The sequence below is a fragment of the Kwoniella dejecticola genome, chromosome 1 (genome assembly GCF_000512565.2).
Source record: "Kwoniella dejecticola CBS 10117 chromosome 1, complete sequence".
Taxonomy (NCBI): Eukaryota; Fungi; Basidiomycota; class Tremellomycetes; order Tremellales; family Cryptococcaceae; genus Kwoniella; species Kwoniella dejecticola.
Genome location: NC_089301.1, coordinates 354,085 through 375,499, shown reverse-complemented (window position 1 = coordinate 375,499; position 21,415 = coordinate 354,085). Strand labels below are relative to the sequence as shown.

General features: G+C 47.6%; 9 protein-coding genes across 9 annotated transcripts; 5 read left to right on the top strand and 4 right to left on the bottom strand.

Moving 5' to 3' along the window:
- Window positions 1-393: 393 nt before the first annotated feature.
- I303_100147 (uncharacterized protein) lies at window positions 394-3,565 on the top strand (the record flags this gene model as incomplete). Its single annotated transcript, XM_018403524.1, has 3 exons — window positions 394-491; window positions 559-2,090; window positions 2,151-3,565. The coding sequence occupies 3 exons, from the start codon at window positions 394-396 to the stop codon at window positions 3,563-3,565; spliced, it is 3,045 nt and encodes a 1,014-aa protein (XP_018266178.1).
- A 552-nt stretch (window positions 3,566-4,117) lies between these two features.
- On the bottom strand, window positions 4,118-5,106 carry I303_100146 (uncharacterized protein; the record flags this gene model as incomplete). Its single annotated transcript, XM_018403523.1, has 4 exons — window positions 4,118-4,233; window positions 4,302-4,372; window positions 4,508-4,650; window positions 4,720-5,106. 4 exons carry the CDS (start codon window positions 5,104-5,106, stop codon window positions 4,118-4,120), a joined length of 717 nt encoding a protein of 238 aa, XP_018266177.1.
- Window positions 5,107-5,613: 507 nt separating this feature from the next.
- On the top strand, window positions 5,614-7,490 carry I303_100145 (uncharacterized protein; the record flags this gene model as incomplete). The annotated part of the gene is made up of 11 exons (XM_065968055.1): window positions 5,614-5,733; window positions 5,799-5,899; window positions 5,979-6,065; window positions 6,122-6,179; window positions 6,234-6,276; window positions 6,364-6,611; window positions 6,674-6,929; window positions 6,984-7,002; window positions 7,058-7,142; window positions 7,194-7,391; window positions 7,458-7,490. 11 exons carry the CDS (start codon window positions 5,614-5,616, stop codon window positions 7,488-7,490), a joined length of 1,248 nt encoding a protein of 415 aa, XP_065824127.1.
- Window positions 7,491-7,763: 273 nt separating this feature from the next.
- Window positions 7,764-8,254, bottom strand: I303_100144 (uncharacterized protein; the record flags this gene model as incomplete). Its single annotated transcript, XM_018403521.1, has 3 exons — window positions 7,764-7,834; window positions 7,916-8,061; window positions 8,187-8,254. The coding sequence occupies 3 exons, from the start codon at window positions 8,252-8,254 to the stop codon at window positions 7,764-7,766; spliced, it is 285 nt and encodes a 94-aa protein (XP_018266175.1).
- Window positions 8,255-8,927: 673 nt separating this feature from the next.
- I303_100143 (uncharacterized protein) lies at window positions 8,928-11,162 on the top strand (the record flags this gene model as incomplete). Its single annotated transcript, XM_065968054.1, has 10 exons — window positions 8,928-9,151; window positions 9,238-9,689; window positions 9,851-9,936; window positions 10,007-10,025; window positions 10,092-10,181; window positions 10,255-10,275; window positions 10,346-10,400; window positions 10,524-10,706; window positions 10,810-10,942; window positions 11,055-11,162. The coding sequence occupies 10 exons, from the start codon at window positions 8,928-8,930 to the stop codon at window positions 11,160-11,162; spliced, it is 1,371 nt and encodes a 456-aa protein (XP_065824126.1).
- A 443-nt stretch (window positions 11,163-11,605) lies between these two features.
- On the bottom strand, window positions 11,606-14,243 carry I303_100142 (uncharacterized protein; the record flags this gene model as incomplete). The annotated part of the gene is made up of 6 exons (XM_065968053.1): window positions 11,606-12,035; window positions 12,098-12,380; window positions 12,463-13,498; window positions 13,603-13,704; window positions 13,780-13,878; window positions 13,956-14,243. The coding sequence occupies 6 exons, from the start codon at window positions 14,241-14,243 to the stop codon at window positions 11,606-11,608; spliced, it is 2,238 nt and encodes a 745-aa protein (XP_065824125.1).
- A 517-nt stretch (window positions 14,244-14,760) lies between these two features.
- I303_100141 (uncharacterized protein) lies at window positions 14,761-15,472 on the bottom strand (the record flags this gene model as incomplete). The annotated part of the gene is made up of 3 exons (XM_018403518.1): window positions 14,761-14,839; window positions 14,928-15,019; window positions 15,119-15,472. 3 exons carry the CDS (start codon window positions 15,470-15,472, stop codon window positions 14,761-14,763), a joined length of 525 nt encoding a protein of 174 aa, XP_018266172.1.
- Window positions 15,473-16,239: 767 nt separating this feature from the next.
- Window positions 16,240-18,158, top strand: I303_100140 (uncharacterized protein; the record flags this gene model as incomplete). The annotated part of the gene is made up of 7 exons (XM_018403517.1): window positions 16,240-16,304; window positions 16,473-16,509; window positions 16,567-16,694; window positions 16,799-17,035; window positions 17,108-17,341; window positions 17,389-17,768; window positions 17,833-18,158. The coding sequence occupies 7 exons, from the start codon at window positions 16,240-16,242 to the stop codon at window positions 18,156-18,158; spliced, it is 1,407 nt and encodes a 468-aa protein (XP_018266171.1).
- A 529-nt stretch (window positions 18,159-18,687) lies between these two features.
- I303_100139 (uncharacterized protein) lies at window positions 18,688-21,113 on the top strand (the record flags this gene model as incomplete). Its single annotated transcript, XM_018403516.1, has 5 exons — window positions 18,688-18,977; window positions 19,170-19,898; window positions 20,034-20,335; window positions 20,485-20,852; window positions 21,027-21,113. 5 exons carry the CDS (start codon window positions 18,688-18,690, stop codon window positions 21,111-21,113), a joined length of 1,776 nt encoding a protein of 591 aa, XP_018266170.1.
- Window positions 21,114-21,415: the final 302 nt, after the last annotated feature.

Genomic DNA, 21,415 nt, shown 5'->3' with positions numbered 1-21,415 from the left:
ACTTTTCATCATACTATCAATGAGCCATTTCCATCGTATCGTGTATATATAGAAGACTTTCGCTGATCGCTGTTTCTTGCCCCTCTTTTCCTCTTCTCTTCAACGATTGATTGATATTTACAACTTTTCATTACCGACCGGCTCGGTATTCTTACTTGTCAACTTATAACGACAACTACTTTGATTACTTCGACTTTATTCTTCTCACAGAACCCAAAACATTCTGTGTTGCACGACCACCTAACACATACATTCTTTTGAAAACCACTACACTCTTTACAACCCGGCCAATCTAATACACCAACCAGACCTATAATCAAGTTATACTATATCAATCAATTAATCAAATCATCAATCCAAGAATAATAATAACTACAACAAGCACTAGCAAAGATGTTCGCCCAATTGTTCTCGCTCTTGCCTCTTTTGGCCAGTGCCAATGCGTACTTCATCTTGTCGCACCCCATCCTCGAGACTACTCGACTTGACCCGTAAGTCGTCCCCATCTCCTTCGGCTAATCTCGCTTCGCAATTGCTAATCGTAAGTATTTTGCGCAGTATCGTCAACCCAGGAGATGTCAGTTCTCACGTGCACTCGATCGTTGGTGGTAACAACTTCGACAGAACCATGTCATACGAGTCTACCCAACAATCAACCTGTACTACTGCTCCAGTATCCGTTGACAAGTCCAACTACTGGATTCCTCAGTTGTACTACTACAACCCGACCGGAAAGAACTACCAAGCTATTCCTGTCGCTTACGTCAACACTTACTACCTTCCTCGATACAGTCCAGGAGAGAAGACCGTCCGAGCTTTCCCCGATGGTCTCCGAATGATCTCTGGAAGTCCCGACCGAAGAACTTACAACGGTGACGCCGAGTCCAACGCTATCTCCTACGTGTGTCTCGACTACTACAACAACCACTCTGGTGATCCCGCCTGGGCTCAACGAAACAGCTTCTTCGAGCACAACTGTCCTCAAGGTATGAGAGCTCAAGTCTTCTTCCCATCCTGTTGGGACGGTGTCAACCTTGACTCCGACGACCACAAGTCGCACATGGCCTGGCCCAGTGGTGGTGTCGACGGTGGATCTTGTCCATCCACCCACCCTGTCAGACTCGTCTCCTTGTTCTACGAGTTCATCTTCCAAGTCGCCAACTTCCCTTACAACAACGGTACCGACCCCACCTACGTTTGGGCTAACGGTGACACCACCGGTTACGGTCTTCACGCCGATTTCATCAACGGTTGGCCTTCGTACAACAACGGTACCAACGTCTTGCAACAAGCTTTGGACAACTGCAATGCCAACGACGGTGTTGGTGGTGAACTTAACAACTGTGCTCCTTTCGTGCCTTACCTCAAGTCCGGTGGATGCTCTCCTTTGAACGATCAAGTCAACGAAGATGTCGGTATGGGACACTACATCAGCAAGATCCCAGGAAACAACCCTATCTGGATCGGCGACGTCGAGAAGCCTTCTTACGACAACTACACTGACGACGACACCACTTACACCGACTTCAAGTCTGTCATCCCTACCGGATGGTCCGATGTCGGTTGTATCTCCGAAGGTCCTTCCGGTCGAGCTCTTGCTGCTGCTTCTTTCGCCAACAACAACATGACTCGAGGCGCTTGTGTGTCCTGGTGTAACGACCGAGGCTACCCCCTTGCTGGTGTGGAATACGGCCGAGAATGTTACTGTGATTTCTCCATGCGAAACGGTGCCTCCAATACTACTCTCCTGGATTCCAGCAAGTGTGCAATGAAGTGTGCCAACAACACCAACGAGAACTGTGGTGGATCGTCAACTCTTGAACTCTTCCAGAACCCTGCCCTTTACCCAGTCGCCAAGCTCCCAACTGGCTGGTCCAGTAACGGATGTCAGACTGAGGGTTCCGGCTCAAGAGCTTTGACCGGTTACTCATTCGCCTCGAGCTCTATGACCCAAGAATTGTGTATGACTACCTGTCAAGCAAAGGGATTCACCCTTGCCGGTATCGAGTACTCCTCGGAATGTTACTGTGGAAACGCCTTCACCACCGGTTCCGTCCCAGCTACCGACAACTGTAACATGGTCTGCTCTGGTGAGTCAAGTCAAGTCACCACTTTTCACGCGTAGCAATTACTGATATGATCTTTCACAGGTAACAAATTGCAAACCTGTGGTGGACCCAACCGATTGACTACTTTCAAGTTCGCCACCGCTGCCGCCTCAAGCTCTGCGGCTTCTTCTTCTTCGTCCACCAAAGCTTCCAGCACTTCAGCCTCTGCCTCCGCTTCCGCTTCCGCTTCTAGCTCAGCTGCTTCTTCCGCCAAGGCTTCAAGCTCAAGCTCCGCTGCTGTCTCTTCGACTTCAAGCGCCGTGGTCAGCTCAAGCACGAGCAAAGCTGTGAGCTCTACTTCTTCTTCATCGTCAGCCGCGAAGGGTAGTAGCTCATCTGCTCGTGCTTCTTCCGCTTCTTCCTCTGCTGCCAAATCGTCGTCGACCTCTTCTGCTGCCAAATCAACCTCGTCATCCGCTGCCAAATCATCGTCGTCGTCCGCTGCAAAATCATCATCGTCGTCGGCTGCTAAATCGTCATCGTCTTCCTCTGTCGCCAAATCGACTTCGTCCGCTGCTAAATCATCATCGACATCGTCTGCTGCTAAATCATCGACATCGTCTGCTGCTCCCACGGTCGCTAAACCCGTACAAAAATTCGCTGTGCCTGCTTCTTCATCATCATCGATCGCTAAATCATCAACAACTTCGTCTGCTGCTAAATCGTCATCAACTTCTGTCGCTAAATCATCATCCACTTCTGTCGCTAAATCATCGTCTACTTCCGTCGCTAAATCTTCATCTTCCGCTGCTAAATCATCTTCATCATCGGCTGCTAAATCATCTTCTTCCGCTGCCAAATCCACTTCCACCCAAAAGGCTTCTTCCTCAGTCGCATCTTCCACCTCGTCGTCTTCTGCTGCCGCCTCGTCATCTTCGTCTTCGTCGTCTTCGGCCGCTGCCAAGTCTTCAAGCTCTTCTTCCGTCGTAGCTTCTTCAACTTCGACCTCTTCCGCCGCCGCGTCTTCGTCTTCATCTTCATCCGCTGCTGGTTCCTCCAGCTCCGCCGCCAAGTCTTCCTCTTCCTCCTCTTTGGTTCCTTCATCGACCTCCTCCGCTACTCCCTCTGCTACCGTCTCGGCGGGAGCTTACATGGGCTACGTAGGCTGTTTCAAGGACACTTCCGGAGGACGACACTTGAACGGTTCGACTTCAGCTGGATCCAACATGAACAACGAGGTCTGCACCTCTTACTGCGCCTCGAAAGGGTACGCCTATGCGGGTACGGAGTACGCCCAAGAATGTTACTGTGGTAACTACCTCAACATGGCCCTCGCTTCTGCCGAGATCAAATGTAACACCCCTTGCAGAGCTACCAACCCCCAGACGGGCGCCAAGGAGATCTGCGGTGGCGGTATGATCCTCTCCGTCTACACTACGGGATTGAACGCCAACGCTCATCCGTACGGAACTAAACCTGATCAACTCTCAAGAAGATCAGCCAAGTTCAGATTATAAGTCGAGCGTCAATACCAACTTGACGGATCGGATCGTAGTAGAACAAGTCTTGGACTAGATTAGTGAGCAAGTGGTTGATTTGAGTAGATTAGACGAAACGAATCTAAAGAGATTAGGAAAGGAAATTCAATTATTTATTTCTTCGGATTATGGACTTTCTTTGAAACGTATAACATACATTATATATATAATACATGGCATTCATATTTGATTACTACCAGAGTTTTATAATCTAGCTTAACGTATGCACTCCTTTATGATATGGCTACATCGAAACCAGCACTGTCTCTTGAGATTTTGAGCAATACATTCTGTCTAGGCTCGTTTCCGGGTTCGTTGCGTAATCCATACGGCTGCTGTGGTTACTCGATCATGGAAGATTACACGATTGTACATGGTGATTGGGTACGACATCTATATATTGCATATGATCTGGAAGTATGGCATGACGATCAGAGTATTCTATAAAGCTCTCATAATAATGCAATTCTATAGCAAGTGAGCTCGCAGCTCGTAAGAATTGATAGCGATCATTTCCTCTTACACCTAACCCTATGCGGCCTCCCAACTAACTCCACAGCCGCACGATCCGCCTTGTTTGGCCTGAGGATTATCTTGTATACGGAATGAAGAACCTATCAGCTCGGTTGCAAAGTGTATTGTTGCCCCTGAGAGATTGATTGATCCAAGAATAAGCATCATGTCTCTGTCAGTTTTGATTCTGGCAATAACTCACCTTTCAGTAAACCGAATGAAACCAAGTCCACGACTACCGGTATACTCGAGACGCCCTCAGGTTGCAAAACACTGAACAGAGAAGTGTCGTCAGTACAACAACCGCTTTCTCGTCGGACAAGCAGAATGTTTGAGTGTATTTCAGGTTGCCGCTTGATCGCATTGCGCGAATGCAAAGATAGCACGATGTTATAAATGTGCACTTACTAATCGTCTACCCCTCTCTCTTCGGTGAGAGCCATCGTATATTGATATCCATGACAACCACCGCTTTCCACTCCTACCCTCAAAGCTAATTTACCTTGCTCGAGCAGTTCCGGCGGTTCGCGAGAAGTTATATTGACCAATTGCTATACCAGTCATCGGTGAATAATCAGCTATGTCTCACGTTCGCAAAGGCTTCAATAGCTGAAACACACCTGCAATGCATCTGGGGTGATGTTCAAGAAGGCTTCTTCTGAAGGTAAGAGCTGAACGTCCTCATCCAAGTAACCTTCTTCCTTGATCTCCTCTAATGATGGCGGTATTACTCTGACGCTTGTTCGGCGCGGAACCGGATGAATGTCGGCTGATGGGGCTGGAGTAGCCACTGCTGCTGCTGATGCGTATCTCTTTGCAACCGAAAATGATGATCGAGGTAGCTGACGACGTGATCGAGGTGCACTAAAGCTTGAAGAGGAAAAGGTGGATATGGATCGAAGGGGACGTAAAGGAAGAGGAGATCGTGAAGAAGAAGCGAATGTCGCTCGTGAGATCGGTAGGAAGCGAGATATGGAGCTACTTGAAGGGATAATCTTGGTGGCCATCTTGAGAAGTCGGGTCTGACAGGTCTGACTGAATCAATAGCAATAGTGAAATGGTATTTTCGAAAGGAGAGTGAGATGAAATGGACGAGCGAGTACTTTTGAGTGACTTTGTTCCTGATTGATAATGCCTGATTGATAATGCTGATTGAGCGATTGATGCATTATCAATCAGCATCAACATGATTTATCTCTGTTCCGAATGGATGATCCGTTCGCCACAACCCTAAATTCACCGCCCATTCAATCAAATAATCAAATCCATTTGATTCCGTCGGCCAATGACCAGCCCATGTGAACCGGTTATCAACTCATTCGAATTCAACCGGAAATTGACGTTGATCAACTCCATTTTCATTCATTCATTTACATCTATAAATCTATCTATCCACCTTAGTTTGTTTTTCTTCTTTATTGACATCAAATCGACTTGATTATTCAGCAGCTATCTCACTGTTGTGAAGCAATTGTCGCTGAGACGGACAGAGAGCGAAGCCCCTATCAAATAACATGTCATCAACCATTCAGTCAATAACAAATGCTATCCCTTCTTTGGGAAGAGCAAGACTCCTCATCAACTCAGCAGACGATGTTGTGGTCGTCAGCGCCTGTAGAACAGCTATAACAAAGGCAAGTCAGCTTAATCTGGCACGTCCTTTGGCTCAAGCTGATCATTTCTTGCCGCTTTCGTTCAGGCAAAGAAAGGTGGTTTCAAGGATTGTTTACCTGAAGATCTGCTTGGCGCGGTCCTGGTTGAAACACTCAAGCGAAGTAAAGTTGACCCCTCCAAGATTGAGTGAGTGCGGCAAACAGCTATCAAACTTGTCCGAATGACATACATTCGCGAGCGATGAAGCTGACGGGCAAGTAAATAGGGATATCGCTGTTGGTAATGTACTTCCTCCTGGAGGTGGAGCGAATGTAGCTAGAATGGCTCAGCTTTATGCTGGTATACCCTACACGTAAGTCGCAATCCAACCGTGAGTGCAATGAAACAAGGCTCATGCTAGCACCTCAGCGTTCCAATCAATACTGTAAACCGACAATGCTCTTCTGGTCTGACTGCTGTAGCACAGGTGCGCAGACCTAATGCTCTGCGAAATTGGAATCAAGCTGATCGTCCTTCGTAGATTGCCAACGAGATCAAATCAGGGGAGATCGACATCGGTATCGGTAAGCCTTCTGAGCTATATCAAACCATGCATTTCCTTGATGTCCCGTCCCAGCCAGTGCTCGAAGCTTACAAGTGTACATTTATAGGCGCCGGAGTCGAGCATATGACTGCTCATTACGGTGCTGGTGTACTGCCAGAAAGGATGTCAGACGAAGTCCTCTCTAATCCTGAAGCTGCGGACTGTCTGATTCCGATGGGTATCACCTCTGAGAATGTGGCCAAGCAATATCAGATCTCAAGAGACACTCAGGATACCTTCGCAGCGAACAGTTTCGGTAAAGCTGCTCAAGCACAGAAACAAGGCAAATTCAAGAGCGAGATCGTCCCCGTCAAAGTGAGTCAAATGTAGAGTAGACCTAAGGCCTTCGGCTGTTGCACTGCTGACAATGACGATAGGTAAAGTGGACCGATCCAAAGACGGAAGAGGAGAAGGAGATCATTGTGGATGCAGACGATGGTGTACGAGACGGTGTCACCAAGGAGAGTCTCGCCAAGCTCAAACCTGCTTTCTCGAAAGAAGGTACCACCCATGCAGGCAACGCCTCTCAAGTCTCTGATGGGGCCGCTGCCGTCCTTCTGGCTCGGCGATCGGTCGCTCAGAAGCTTGGACTTCCCATTTTGGGCAAATTTGTCGTTTCCGCTGTGGTAGGAGGTGAGCTATATTACCGTTATCGAGCGCGCATTAGCTGATCCTGTTTCTTCGCAGTACCACCCAAGCTCATGGGGTAAGCGTTGATCTGTCGGCCTCATTGATATCTAACTTGCTGACAATACCTGCAGTATCGGTCCTGCGTTTGCCATCCCCAAGGCACTCCAGAAAGCCGGTATTACCAAGGATGATGTAGATTTCTTCGAGATAAACGAGGTGAGCATTCACTCACACAGATGCCCTACGTATAGCTGATGTGCTCTCCAGGCTTTTGCGTCTCAAGCCGTGATGTCAATCCAACATCTCCATCTGCCCTTCGAAAAGGTCAACCCTGTTGGTGGAGCCATTGCTATGGGTCATCCCCTCGGAGCGACCGGTGCCAGACAGATCGCGACTGGTTTCGCAGAGGCCAAGCGAGAGAAGAAGAGAGTTTTCGTCACTTCTATGTGTATCGGTAGCGGTATGGTGAGTTGTCGCAGCTATCGAATGGACACTAGCGTTGCCCCCACCTAGCTGACTAAATTACAACAGGGCATGGCAGCTGTATTTGTCAACGAGCAGTGATGCCGACAGTGAGCGTGTTGTAGTGACCTTGTATACGATGCATATCTGTATTCTTTATTCTATAGACGTGCTTGTGTGTACGCTATGACTTGATCAAGTTTCTTCTTCCATGTTCCGCATCTCGAATCGCAGTGATGCATGGGTTGAGGGTGACAACTTCAGTGTTTCGGATGGCTAATGCATGATTGGAATATGGATACAATGGTGTCCGATGAAGAGGTTCTACCTGTCTATGCCGATTCGATGGTCATCTATCTATGTTGTCAACTCGGACTAAGCCCCGACCGGCGATCTAGCTCTTGTCGTAGGCATGAACAATCTCCCTATACCGAGGCCGATGAAGACTGTGTATCCAGTTATATTGTATAAGCGGGAGTGAATTGTTTGTTATAGCGCAGAAAGAGAAAGGTTAGGGAGCGACTCACCTGTACCTAATATACCAGTAATTTTGCCAGCTATCATCGGACCCCCTGCGGGTCTGACTCGTTCGAAAGCACCTTGTTTCCTAGCTTGCATGATTGCGTATGTACCTAGGCCTATGAACGCTGATGCGCCTACTAGACGGCATGATCTGTGAATAGGATATCATGGGTGTGGTCAATGGTCAGCTGCACTCGGTCTTTGGTCTTTGTCAAGATGGATCTGCTTCCTACTGAGCAAGAGCAAGAAGAGAAGTAGAGATGGAGAGATACTTACAGACAATCCTGCTCTGGAATACCTGGTTCTCGATTCGGGTTTGCGTTGGACAAAGCGGCCGACGACATTGTGTGTGTGCTTGTGGTGTTATGAAGTGATAGTCGATGAGTCTTGAAAAGCCAGATTCTCGCTCAGATCATGCGGACGAAAGGTGTTTTTTCAGAATGATAAGATAGAGTGATAATACGATTTGATTTAACTATGATACTCCCCTTTCAATTCATGTCTAACACAACGATGAGCATGCCTGAATATCTATCCTCGATGCTATATGATTTCTTTCCACCTCTCGATCGTCTGCAGCTCAACCCTCAACCTCCGTCCGCACTAGACCGGCTACTTTCATCATACTAACGTTAAGCTCCTGGGCCGGAGTATGCTTCATCTCCATTGGATCTGGTCGCTGTATTGGTCGTGCCTGAGCGGCAACTTGATAGATTGTGATCCTGACTGTTCATGGATTTATGGAGTCTCCATTGTTTGGTTACCTTTTAGCTACGAGCTATCTCTGACGCAAATCTTACGTTTGTTCTCCATCGTTTCGTTTCAATTGAGGATCGACCATCGTTATCTCAACCACAATTCGACTCTCCCTTAATCGCTGATCTTTCATGATGGTCTGCTTGATCAGGCAGCACAACCCTGTAGTTCTCAAGGACTAAGTCCTCTTTCCCTTCCCTCATCCTCGAACCTCTGATCCCGCTCTGTATTGTGGTATCGAAGAAACGATCAACTATCATCATGTTATACGATACCTTATCGCTTGGGTTCCTGCTCGGCTGTATACTGTTCATCTGTCCCCGACTATCAGTCTCAAGGCCCTCTTATCCTCCGTCTTCCGACTTTTCAGACTCGACAAACAACAATGGCCAAGCCGATCTGCCCGGCAAGTTCGTCCCGTTCTCACAACTGTCGGAATGTCCGATCTTGCCCCCTCGTAAAGCTCCTAAAAATGCCAAAGACGTGTAAGTTCACGACTTCATTTCGTAAAATTCTGTTCGACTGCAAAGTCGGAGATCCTTTTAGCTAACAAGACAACCATCTTCTGTAGCCGCCCAGACGATTTCAAAGTGGTAGCAGCTCTAGGCGACTCAATCACCGCTGCTCTACTAGCCAGAGGCTCAAGGGACGATTCTCATTTGCATTTTTTATCCCGAACTCGAGTGCAACCTCAGAGTCAATCGAAAATTTATCTTCGGGCTGAACAAAAGCCATTCTCGGAGGAAATGCCAATGCAAAAGCAAAGGCCAGCGCAAATACCAGAAATCGCCGAATGGCGAGGACTTTCATACGCAACTGGATCCGATGAAAACGCAATCACCATCCCTAATATCCTCAAGCATTATTCCCCAAATTTGACGGGAACTTCGACAGGTCGTCATCCGCCGATAAGCTGTCTAGGAATGGGATGGGATATAGGCTGTGGCTTGCACCCGGCCGAAGATGGATTGAACGCTGCGATATCGGGGAGTTTGGCTGTTGGGTTATTGAGTCAAGTTCGAGGTGAGTTGTCCTGCCTCAAAGATCCGACATAGACACGTGAATTTCGTAATACAGATTCAGTTCATGGTCGATTGTGCACTCGAAGGTTCGACTCGCTTGAAATGAGATGCAGTGAGGACCACGATTTGCTGATCTATCTATCTTATTCTTCTTGGCGACAGATTATCTCATACCCAAAATGATCGAGCTGGGCGTACAGGACGAGGACTGGAAATATGTGAATATAGGTATCGGGGCGAACGATGTGGTGAGCCTATCTGACTCAGAGATTTAGGAGATTTTGTGAGAAGCTGATTGACCGGGTCATTGTTCTCAAGTGCGCATACTGCCTGACCCGTAAGCCATCAATTGTTTAGCAATATTCCACTATAAAAGGAGGTTTTAGCTAACGATGACAATTAGCGAACTCAACTATATTTCCCATGTCTGGGACCCCTAAGCAATTCGCCAGGAACATCCAAAAAGCAGTCAATGAGCTGAGGCTACATGTCCGTAAGTCAGCTTCAGAGGAGGCTTTGGATCCGGTTCGAGATCCATTGAGCTGATTGACTCACTGTATTTCAAGCGAACATAATTGTCAATATCGGTGCGTGGAGCGCGAGCCGACCAAGCAGTTGGTAACGTTGATATTAGCTGACACGAGGGAATTTTGGTAGTGGGATTATTGAGGGTGTCTGATATTTATGAATTGACACTGAAGGATCCTTACTGGTAAGTAAGCTCTCCTCTGCCTGTCTCTCACACACAAAAGCTCTTGCAGTCGTGTGATATGACTGGATGCACCGAAAGCTGATTCTTGTTTACATCATTGCACCCTCACATTCATACATCCAGCCGAACACCCGGTCTACCCTTACCTCACTTAGCGCTCGAATGCTCCTGCGCCCTCCTCCCTGGTCCAGCAGGCGACTACACCCGCCAGAGGATGGACGAGCAGGGTAAAGCGTACGACGAAGCGGTGTTGGAAGTGATTAGAGAATGGGAAGAAGAGGATGATCCTTCTTTCGGAGCTATCTGGTGAGATGAGCTTACATCCTATCATCAATCCACACGATGAACGGAGAAGCGTTGAGTCGCTTTGAATTGAGGCTGAGTGTACCTATATAATCTGATCGGGTAGGCAACCAGGTACAGCGGTCGATCTGAAGAATTACCCGATCGAAGCATTATCAAAGATTGATTGTTTCCACCCCTCGGAAATGTCGCACCAGAGGGTAGCTGTTGGATTGTGGAACAGGTTGACGTTAAGCTATGTGAGTCTAGTCTAGTATCTTGCTGAGATCTGATGAACGCCGTGGACTCTGGAGCTGGAGCTGGAGCCGAATTGGAGACGGAGACCAATGCTGATAGAGATGAAATTGATAGGAAGATAAATTCAGGCCTATCCCATGGGAAGAAGAACCGTTGATAAGATGCCTGGAAGAGGATGATCGGATCAGGATTGGAGAAATCACCAAGCATTTACGCGATTAGACATAGGCTACTGTTACCTCTCAATTCCATCCACAGAAAGTCTCAATTGCTTCTGTGGTCGTCGCGCTTTTTATTGGCATTGTCATCGTCATCGTCGTCGTCGTCAGCGCGTTTGCTTCTCATTGTTGTTCTTGTTGTTCTTGATGTAGTCCCTATTGCGATCGTAGACGTTGTCATCACTGCTGTGGCCATTGCCTTTATTGTTGTTGTCTATACTACGACTACTGTTATTGCCATTATTGGGGTTGTTACTTGTTTATCTGTATACATGCTGTACTATCGCATCATGATCATGTCATGGCTATTTATATACTATCAAATCCAGCAAAGAAGATACTCCATGATACCGATACCAATACCAATACCAATAACGATCCTACTTGGTGACGTGAGAAACCTCAATCAAACGTCAAGGCACGATTGAATTCGATTGTTCAATCAAATCATATAATAGTCCTGTCTCGTCTGTTACCATCCCTCCTCTTTGACTCCCTCTTCCTGCGTCGATCATGCCTGCTCGCGGACCCAGACGAATCTGATAAGATACTCTCTATACGATCCTCACTTTTCTCTCGATCAAGTGAAAGAACTCTGATCATGCGAAGGCCATCTTCATCTTCGCCTTCGGCATCAAGGTGAGAGCGATCGGGGCGATTCGGCATAGGCATGTTGACGGTTTTCCAAGCTTTATCAGAATTGAGGTAATTATTATTGAAAGTGTATCGAAGTTCAAATCCCATCATGCCCAACACTTCTTCCGACAATTCGTCGACCCGGTAAATCGTGAATGGCGGATAGCATTCCATCTCCTCATTCTCATCCTTGTCCATGGTTTTGTCTCGCTGAATCAAGGAAGAGGGCAACGATGTTGGTCTGATCAATGAAGATCTCCCGTTCCGCGAAGCTGTCGGATATACTGACACGCTGGGCTGGACACTATCTTCACTATTTTTCGATTGTAAAGCTGGATGGGTTTGTTGCTGAATTTCATCGATCCTAGCAGGTTCACACGACTGTGACTCGTAGCTTTCGTCCTCGATCTCGCCTTCTTCCTTTTCTTCCAGGTTGTTGTTTTTTCCATCGTCAATTCAGGTCTGTAACGTTCGTCCTCGATCTGCTCCTCTTCTTCTTCGCTTTCGACCGGTGAGCCAATTATCAGTGATGGGTTTTCAGCTTTTTGTTGTTCCAGGACGGCATCCTTCTTGCGAGACGCTCCGACTATGTTTACGCATCGCATCAGAATACACATCGAGTTTACTGCTCATAATCATGAATATTCAATGTGTGATTGAGGACATACCTTCGTTATCTTTCTCCAAACTAGTTTCCTCATCCACACTGCATACGCTATATCGCAAAGCCATCTCGACATCTCTCCTTTTCATTCCGAATATCAGCTTATCTGCCGCTTGAGAAAGTCCAACATATTTAGGCTCCTTCGTTGGCCGTCCGCCTTGCGAGCGAGAAGAAAAATGATGTCGGTATGCTTTCAAATCCTTCGGAGTGAGCGTTGGATGTCGACGGGGTCGCTTGTGATTTCTTGTCGTCTTTTTGCGATACCGCTCATCGCTCAACGAGTCCCCCTTATCCGGAGGATGATGTGATCTTCTCATCGTATACCTCGCATGATCTTCGGTATGCTTTCTCGCTTCGGGATCAGATCTGAGCAGATGCGCGTTGTCGCTGTCCTTGGTGCGGCTGCTTTTGTTATCCTTGTGATCGCCGTTGCGCGCTGCTCGCGCATTCGGGTTGTCTTGCTGTTCGGCTACCGGAGAAGTAAAATGTTCGGTGGGATAGGCAGGCATCTGAGTATGGGTGCTACTGATTCCATTTAGGTTCATCTTGCTAGAAAGCTCTTTCAGCTGTTCTAACGCTCGGGTCAAGTCTTCGCGTGTCAGCTGGCAGATTGGCGGAGTGAGAGGATGGACAGGCAAGTCTGACATATCAATTCGTGCGAGAAGAGATTTGGGTTCCATATGGAGAGCGAGCCCGTTGTCGGAATGGCCATTCGTTGCATCCGAGGCAGATTGCAGATCGGTCTCATCTTTTGACTGTTGTGGGTCAATTACTGCGTGTGATAGGTTGATCGTCTCACGTGTCGATCTTCTCGCCTCATCCGAAATAGATACGGATGACTGTCTTCTTTTACGAGGGGGACACCAGTGCGATGAAGTTGATGACCGACGTTTTGACCGGAAGGAATCTCGAGAGAAACCGACGGCGTGCCAGTTGTCAGGATTGGTGCTTTTTGAGGGGGTCGGATTACGAGGACTCGGAAGGGGGATATAAGGGGGAGGGATATAAGGGGGAGAGAGAGCCAACATTTCGCTGACTATCTGAGGATGACATTGAATCGTGTTAGCTGTGAGAGTAGCTAATGAAATACTGCGAAGGAATACTGCAGAGGAATGCGAAAAATGAGTACAGTAAGTCGACTTACGAGTACGTCTTTTGTGGAATCAGCGTAGAAACCACTCGCATGGATATCCGAATGTCGAACCACAAAATTGTTGCTGTCACTGAACAGATGTCTGTGATTTGACTGATCACAAGGCGAAGAGCAAGAGTCAATTTGACATTCCGGTCTTTCGTCTACACTGTTCGGGAGATCACTTACTACGAAGGCGATAACCTGATCCGCATCTCTGGCACTGGCGAACTCTATACTTGCCATGAGAGAGCTTAGTCCATGTTGGCGAAAAGATGTGAATCGCATCTACGAGAGTGGTAACAGATTATTCATAGATCGTGATTAGGGGTCTTGGCTTATAAAGGAATGTGTTTGAAACTCACCTCGGTTGTGACCACTTTGAGCAGATCGGCGATCTTCTGTTCAGTCATATCCCAGCTTAGACCAAACATGAACACGGCATTCAGTTGAGTGTAAACATTTTTGTTCACTCGAGGATTAAAGCGGACGCCCAAGCGGGTTTGTACGGGATACTGCAATTCCGGATAAAAGCCTTCTGGACCTGGATCAGGATAGTAACCCGGATGGAGGACTAAGACGTTATCGACCGTGCGTCGGACTCGGGGAGGGTATATGTCAGAAGATATACCGTCAAACGAAGTGTGGGACATTTCGAATGGCTGATGGGAGAAGGAAGAGTCGGGGTCCGTCGTTTGACCGAGGAAAGCAAGAGAAGAGACTACCATATACGAAATGTGCGAGTCAAGTGAAAAGCGGACTCTACAAGATTAGCGGTAAGCCAGTACTGGAAGAAAGGTTGACCCTTCTCTTCAGTCCAGCAAGAAGCGATGTGATGAGAATGGAGGAGAAGGAAGACAAGAGAAGATATGAGAAAACACTTCGTGATGCAAGTCCAACGATCATTCACTTCTACTAAGCTGAGTTGATCTTCCTTGATCGATTCAGGGTCAACATTCTTGACTGATTTGACTGAACTTATATACCAAAGGAGGGTATGTTGAATGAGTGTCCACGAGGCTAACTTAGATTGTAGCCAAAGGACGGTTTCACAACGTCGGCCGTGAGCGAGTGGATAGAATCGATCGCCTTTTAACTTCTTATGTAGTGCAGATTACGATGTGATGTCTATGCGATACATGCTAAGAGTTCGAGCTAGGTGAGATGGCATTACAACTCTGGTTCTTTCTGCATCAACTCGGGCATCCTTCGGACCACTTTGCCCTCGTTCTTGGCATGCTGTATAAGTCTGCTCGAGGCAAAGGATATCAGCTCGATGCTTCATCTGCTTTGTAGTCCGTCACTTTTCAAACCTAAAACTGAAAGTGTGCACCTACTTCTGTAACAACGATGTGTCTTTCCATTTCTGAGGAGGCTCTCGCTTTTGAACCGCCCAGTAAAATATATCCCAATCAGGTTCGTCCAGCAACTAAATTCAGTCATTTCATATCATTGTCAATAACACCGTTCTAACCTCGTTCACGACTGTAGGATCGATTTACGAGACAGTGAGGTAGAATAGACTCACCTTATCGAATTGCTTCATCTCCTCGTAACTCATTGAAGGTAAAAACTCCTTCGCAAAAGTACTCAAAATCAAATCCGTCTCCAACGTACCCCGCTTTCTAGTTTGATATATCAGCCTCGATCGTAACGTCTGGACATCTTCTCCGGAACGATCTAACGGGGAGGGCATAGGCCATTCTTCTGCATTATCGGGCAATCGTCCAGCTGATTTGGCTAATTCTGGATCGGACAGCGGTAGGGGAAAAGGGTCGTTGGTTTTAAGTATTCGGAGGGATGAGCTCAAAGATCGAACCTGAACTCGAGACCGCTTGAGGATCAGGGTTGAACGTGGTATAGAGCGTATTATCGAAGCCATCTTTGGGTACTCTTTCAATTCATCGATCGTATCGGTTCGCTTTCGATGCTTGAATAGGCAGTCAATGGTGATATCTGAACGCAAGAAAGAAGATTTCTGCAGAATACGTAGATGGATAACGGCAAATCGGGAATGATCGTACAAGCTGGATCGAAAGCGGAATCAACTCAAATCAATTCAGCACGGCGACTACCGCCCAAGCCTTGTGTTACCGCAGTGATCTAGATTTTCATTTGCCTATCGATGTTGACTGAGGGATATATAGAGCATCATATGGGCGGTCACCTTCAAGGGGATCTCCCGAGACTATGAGCCAGACAGTTCTGAAATGCTGGAATCATTGTTCAGGTAGTCCGTGCTCATTGCGCATTGATGAGTTTGCACATAAGAGGGTCAAAGCGCGCTTCACCGTAACTTGAGAAAGGAGGTTATGACGTACTAGGTTTAGACCGGTTCCTTCGACTACCGGTGACATTCCAAAAAGTTAACTGTGAAGTTGATCAAGTTGAGTGGATCACTGTTTTGTCATCAAACTGTTTCTCACACACCTTTACAGAAACACATAGGATCACCAGAAAGATATAAAACTGGTATTTCACGTATGTTATTCTCTCTTGTCTTCTCTCCTTTCTCTTCTCCATCTTTGTCTGCTTCATCCCGGTATATTTAGGTATTATACTTTCCCCTGGATTGGGACATCCTTGTGTTATCGCATCTTTGATTCCTATATCTACCCTCGTTATACTTCTCGTCAAACATCCAAAAAAATGCAAGCTGAACGAGTATCTCACGAGATCAGAGATGTCGCTCAGCGATTGATCTCTCTTGACGCGTAAGTTCTCCTCATCCAGCTCCAGCTATCTCTAAATCTTGTCCATCGATGTCTCCGACCGCAAATAGGTGTCGCTATCCCTGCTACACCACACCATACTAGATTTCATCATCTCGACTAGTCTTTTGAACAGTGATGACTGGAGCTGACGTGAGGCAATTGGCGTAGCGATCAGTATGGTAACGCTCTTGACGAATATTTCGAGGTGAGCGCAAATAGGTAGACTAGCTATATGCACATCGAAGACTAACAGATTTTGCAGGACAACGTTCATTACGAATCACCAGGGGTTCACCTTGAAGGACTACGAGAGCTGAAGAAATACTTGAACCTTGCATCTACCATTTCATTCGAAAGCCATATGGTTGGCAACCTTCAATGGAACGAGAAGTGAGTTGATTTGACTGTACAATCCCACGCCTATCCGAAGTTTCGTTCGCTCTTTCAAAGCTCTGTACCTACCGGCAGCTGATCAATCGTGTCTATACGTATAGTGACAAGATCGCCAAATTCGCATTCGCCAGGACCATCTACCTTCCTACCTTGCCTAAATGGCTTTTCATGTCTGACGAAATCAACAAGGTACTTAACAGACAACGATTCAGACCCATCTTCGATACCGAGCTGCACCTCACCACCAAAGGTCAGCAAGGTGAAGAAGGCATTCGATATGTCGTCAGCAAGGTCGGTCCAACCAACAGAAGAGACGCTACTGTGATCGAGAAGCTCCTGTAGGTCTCGCAATCCATCTACGGCGACTGGACTAAATTATGACAGAGCTGACGAGAGGAAGTTGGATCCAGTCCATACCTCCTGCTTCGACCACTCGTCACTTTGTTTGTCCTTATCTTCGCCAATGTCAACGGTTTCTTCCAGAGACATTCCTTTGAACAAGAGAACCCAGCCACAATGGGTCTTTCCGCTGTCGCCGAGGCGTGGGCTGGATGGAATGATCGAAGCCTCGCTCGCGAGGAGTACCCAACAGTCATTAAGAACTGTCAAACAGTGACTGATGCGATTGGCGGCTACGTCACCAGGTGCGTATAACGATCACCCCTTTATGGCAGCTGACAAGTGCATACAGTACTATCGACACGACCACCAAGGCTGTCAGAGCTGTCGGCGATAAAGCGAAAGACATGGGACTGCCCGTCGACACGGCTCGAGACCTTATCGGAATGTCGCTCCACGTACCCGCTTACGCTTTACACACCGCTGGTAACCTCACTGTTTCCGCTTTACACACTGCTGTCGCTATTGAACAAGCTTCTGTCGGTGCTGTACAATCTATCGCCCTCAACGCCGTGGGCATCGCTTCAGGTACTGTCCATCTCTTTGAGGATCAAGCTAAAGACTTTGGTGTCCCCGTTGACGAATATCGAGAAAGAGCCGTTCGAAGAGCCTCGGATGTGGGGGAATGGTTCGGAGTACTTAAAGCCAAAGCGGAGGAGAGAGGACGAGAGGGTCAGTATCAAAGGTTTTTACATCCTGTTCATGATATCAGGGCTGATCCATAGTGGTCTATTAGGCGTCCGAGCAGCTCAAGACACCGCTCGACAAGCTGGACAAGCTACAGGCAGAGCCGCCGAACAAGCCATCGATGCCACCCGACGAGCTGTTGAACAAGGTGCCGAGCTCACTCAGGAAGCCGCTCAAAAGGTCAAAGATCGAGCTGGACCTACCGCTGAAGCAGCCAAGGATGTCGTCGAAGAAGTCACCCCTGAACAGAAAGGCGGAACCAGCACCGATCGATCAGGTAACGATAAAACTCCTCGATCCCCTAAAAACACCTCCGCAGGACATGATCCCAACGCACCAGGTGCGCCATCTTATGCTCAGGCTGCCGAGCAATAGACCCTTGCTCTCGGTGAATCGCCAACTAAAGGTCGAAACCAAGAGTCATTCTTTCATTCTGGCGTAAGATCAGGACATTATCATTTGGTTCTTTTCTTCCATAATATTGAAATCCATGATTGGCACGTCACTCCATTTTCCAGTCTCATTCTTCATCTCATGTAGCTTCAAAGTTTCTCCTATCGCATCGTCGCATGTTTGTGTATAGATATTTCGTAGTCAAACCCAAGTCAAAACCCAACACACTCATGAATCATATGTAGCATGTCAACAAGCCTTACGTAAAACAGCATCGGGTCATGTGATAACCGACTTGTCCGCATGACAACAGGACGCTGTACATGATCCGGCCGCATGAAGCTACGTTACACATGATCAACTTCAAGAGAATCCCCTTGGATGAAACCTAAACGACAAGCAGCATCAGAATGTGATGCAGCTGCTCCATTTTTGACACCGCCTTTTCGTCTTCCCGTTTGCGTTCGGGAAATCCTTTTTGTCCTAATTATCTAGCACGACCGCCTTCAACATGATTCGTCTACGGTCAATATCCTTCACGCCAAGGGTACCGCGACTCGCGCCTTGTAGACCGCGACCTCAGCTACGACCTCACCTTCCAGTCGTCAAATCGAGCGCTTCCATTCTTCCTGCATATCGAGCGCTCCATGCGACTTCACCTAGCTGGGCCATATCTCCATTCAAGCTGCACGATATAGGAGAAGGAATAACAGAAGTTGAGATCATCAAGTGGTATGTCACTGAAGGGCAGGAAGTCAACGAGTTTGATGCTTTGTGTGAAGTGCAAAGCGATAAAAGCGTGTAAGTCCAGGCTGAGGCATTCCTTGAGCTTTCTTTACCTCCTTACCTCACTCATGCTCCCGACTCAGTATGCTCTTCACCTGCTACGTCTTGGTCTCTCCGACCGGCAAAAACCCATAGCTCGCCTAGATGTTTTATTGGCTGGGGCTGGGCTGGTCTGAGATGGGATGCTGATGTGTTCGACTGTTGTAGAGTCGAGCTCACTTCTCATGCGAATGGGATTGTCAAAGGAATCAAACGACCTGCGGGAGAAGTAGTCAAAGTAGGACAGGTCTTATGTGAGATACATACAGCTGAGGATGATCAACCGGATGAAGGACTTTCAAGTGCGAATTCTGTCGAGGATGAGCAGACGCAGGACCCAAGTCGGATGGAAGAAACGAATGAGGAAGTTGAAAAGGCGGAAGAGGCTACAGAGGCATTAGAAAAGACTGAAGAGCGGCAAGACGACCAATCTTCGGAGGATGGAGTACATTCTCAGAACACTGAATATCCCGCTCCAGACAATGAGAGACATCACGATCCCATTCAACTCAGTGGAGAAGCTTCAATCTTACCTTCACCACCGCGACCCAAGAATGACGTTCTTCATCAGCAAGTCGAGCCTCGTAAGGGAGGTGATGGCATGGGCAATAGTAGGAGATCGATCATCAAGACTTCCCCGTCGATACGGACGCTTGCTGCTAAGCTTGGAGTGGATCTTTCGGATATACAAGGTACAGGAGAAGGTGGACGTATCACCAAATTCGACCTCGAGAATCACAATATGACCATAGGTAGTCAGGTCAATACTCAGTCTCATGAAGCAGGTTTGGAGATCAACCGAAGTAAGATACCGGAAAGTACGAAGGTGGAATTTGGTCGGACGAGGAAGATCATGTTTAGAGCCCTTGGTGAGCAGGGTAAAATCCCTCATTTCGGGTAGGTCATCGTCGTTCACAGAACACATATGATTGCACCCACATGTATTCGTCGTCTTTCTGAATTTGACAACTGCTCTGAGATGCGGTGTCATGCTATGCAAGTCTGCTGATGCTCTGTGATGGATTCACATAGATACTCACATACACTGGATCTTACCCCACTTCTACCTTATATCAAAGCTGCCAATCCCGCCCCGACCACCCTCACTTCTTCCAAAGCTCAAAGCGGATATATCGCCTCAGATATACCACTTGACCTGGTCCGAGATCCCTTACGCGAACACAAACAGAAGACTACATTGTTGAGCTTCTTGGTCAAAGGATTGATATTGGCGCTGGAGGAACATCCTGTGATGCGCAGCAAGCTAAAAGACGAGGGCAATCAGAGGTGGTTGGAAATTGCTCGGGACGGTGTGATCGGAGTAGCAGTCTCAGGTGAGCATCGGTGTATCTTTCTCCTTTGGCTACCTTGTCAAGCTTGTTGACCTTGTTGCGACTGAGACGCTCTCGACGTATCCGAGCCGACCCCGTGTAGCACATATGGGACATCCAGATACTGACATGGAAATGGCACAATCAATTAGATCCAAAATACGGTCTTCTCACTCCCTCTTTACCGCCTTTACCACCATCAACGAGCCTTTCAAGCATCACGGCTCACCTCCGTTCTTTGAGGGGGGCACCGAACAAGCCGTCCACCCCGGCAAATATCACGATCTCCTCTGTGGGCGGGCTGGGCGAAGCGATCAACGCCATGCCGATCTTACCCCCAGGAGGAGGCGTGGCGATCTGTGCGGTCGGACGAGCGAAATGGCAGATGGAATGGGATCTGGCGAATGGTTCGATGGAGCCGAAGAGATCGGTTTGGGAAATGGATGCGAATGAAGTCCAAAGAGGAGGAACGAGGGCTGTTTTGAGGGTTCCGGTGGGATGGAGTGGGGATCATCGAATTGTGAGTTCAATTTCAGATCTCAGTTCGAATTTGCGCATGGAAATCCTCAGTCGTCTCGAGCTCGCTTTCCCACCTCGCGCTGTGAGAGATGTGTTACTGTACAACTGCAAAGGTAGATGGAGAGGTAGAGGGTCTGTCAGCTAATTCGTAGAAATGCTTTTTGGTTGGTTGTAGCTCGAAGGCGCTGAGTTGATAGCGTTCACTGAGACGTGGAAGAAGTATATCGAAGAACCCTGGAGATGGATCAACGTGGTCTCGTGATCTGTCAATCGAACATCACTGGTTGATAGACGGGATTAGGACTAGAAATGGAAGTACATCTGAACGAATGGGCTGAAGGTCGTGATTAGAGATGACCGGGATGAACTTTGACTTGCCAGGCAGCATGGTAGCATCAGGACCAATGTTCATGGCGGGAAGCGGAGTACAGAAGAGGCTGATATATTGCATCGGTTTTCGTGTATATCTTATTATCATTATTTCATGTACGATAGATGTATCCTGTATTGTCCCGGCATGCTGGGCACTTTGTACTTTCCTCTTCTCTTGTCCTGCTCAAGTCT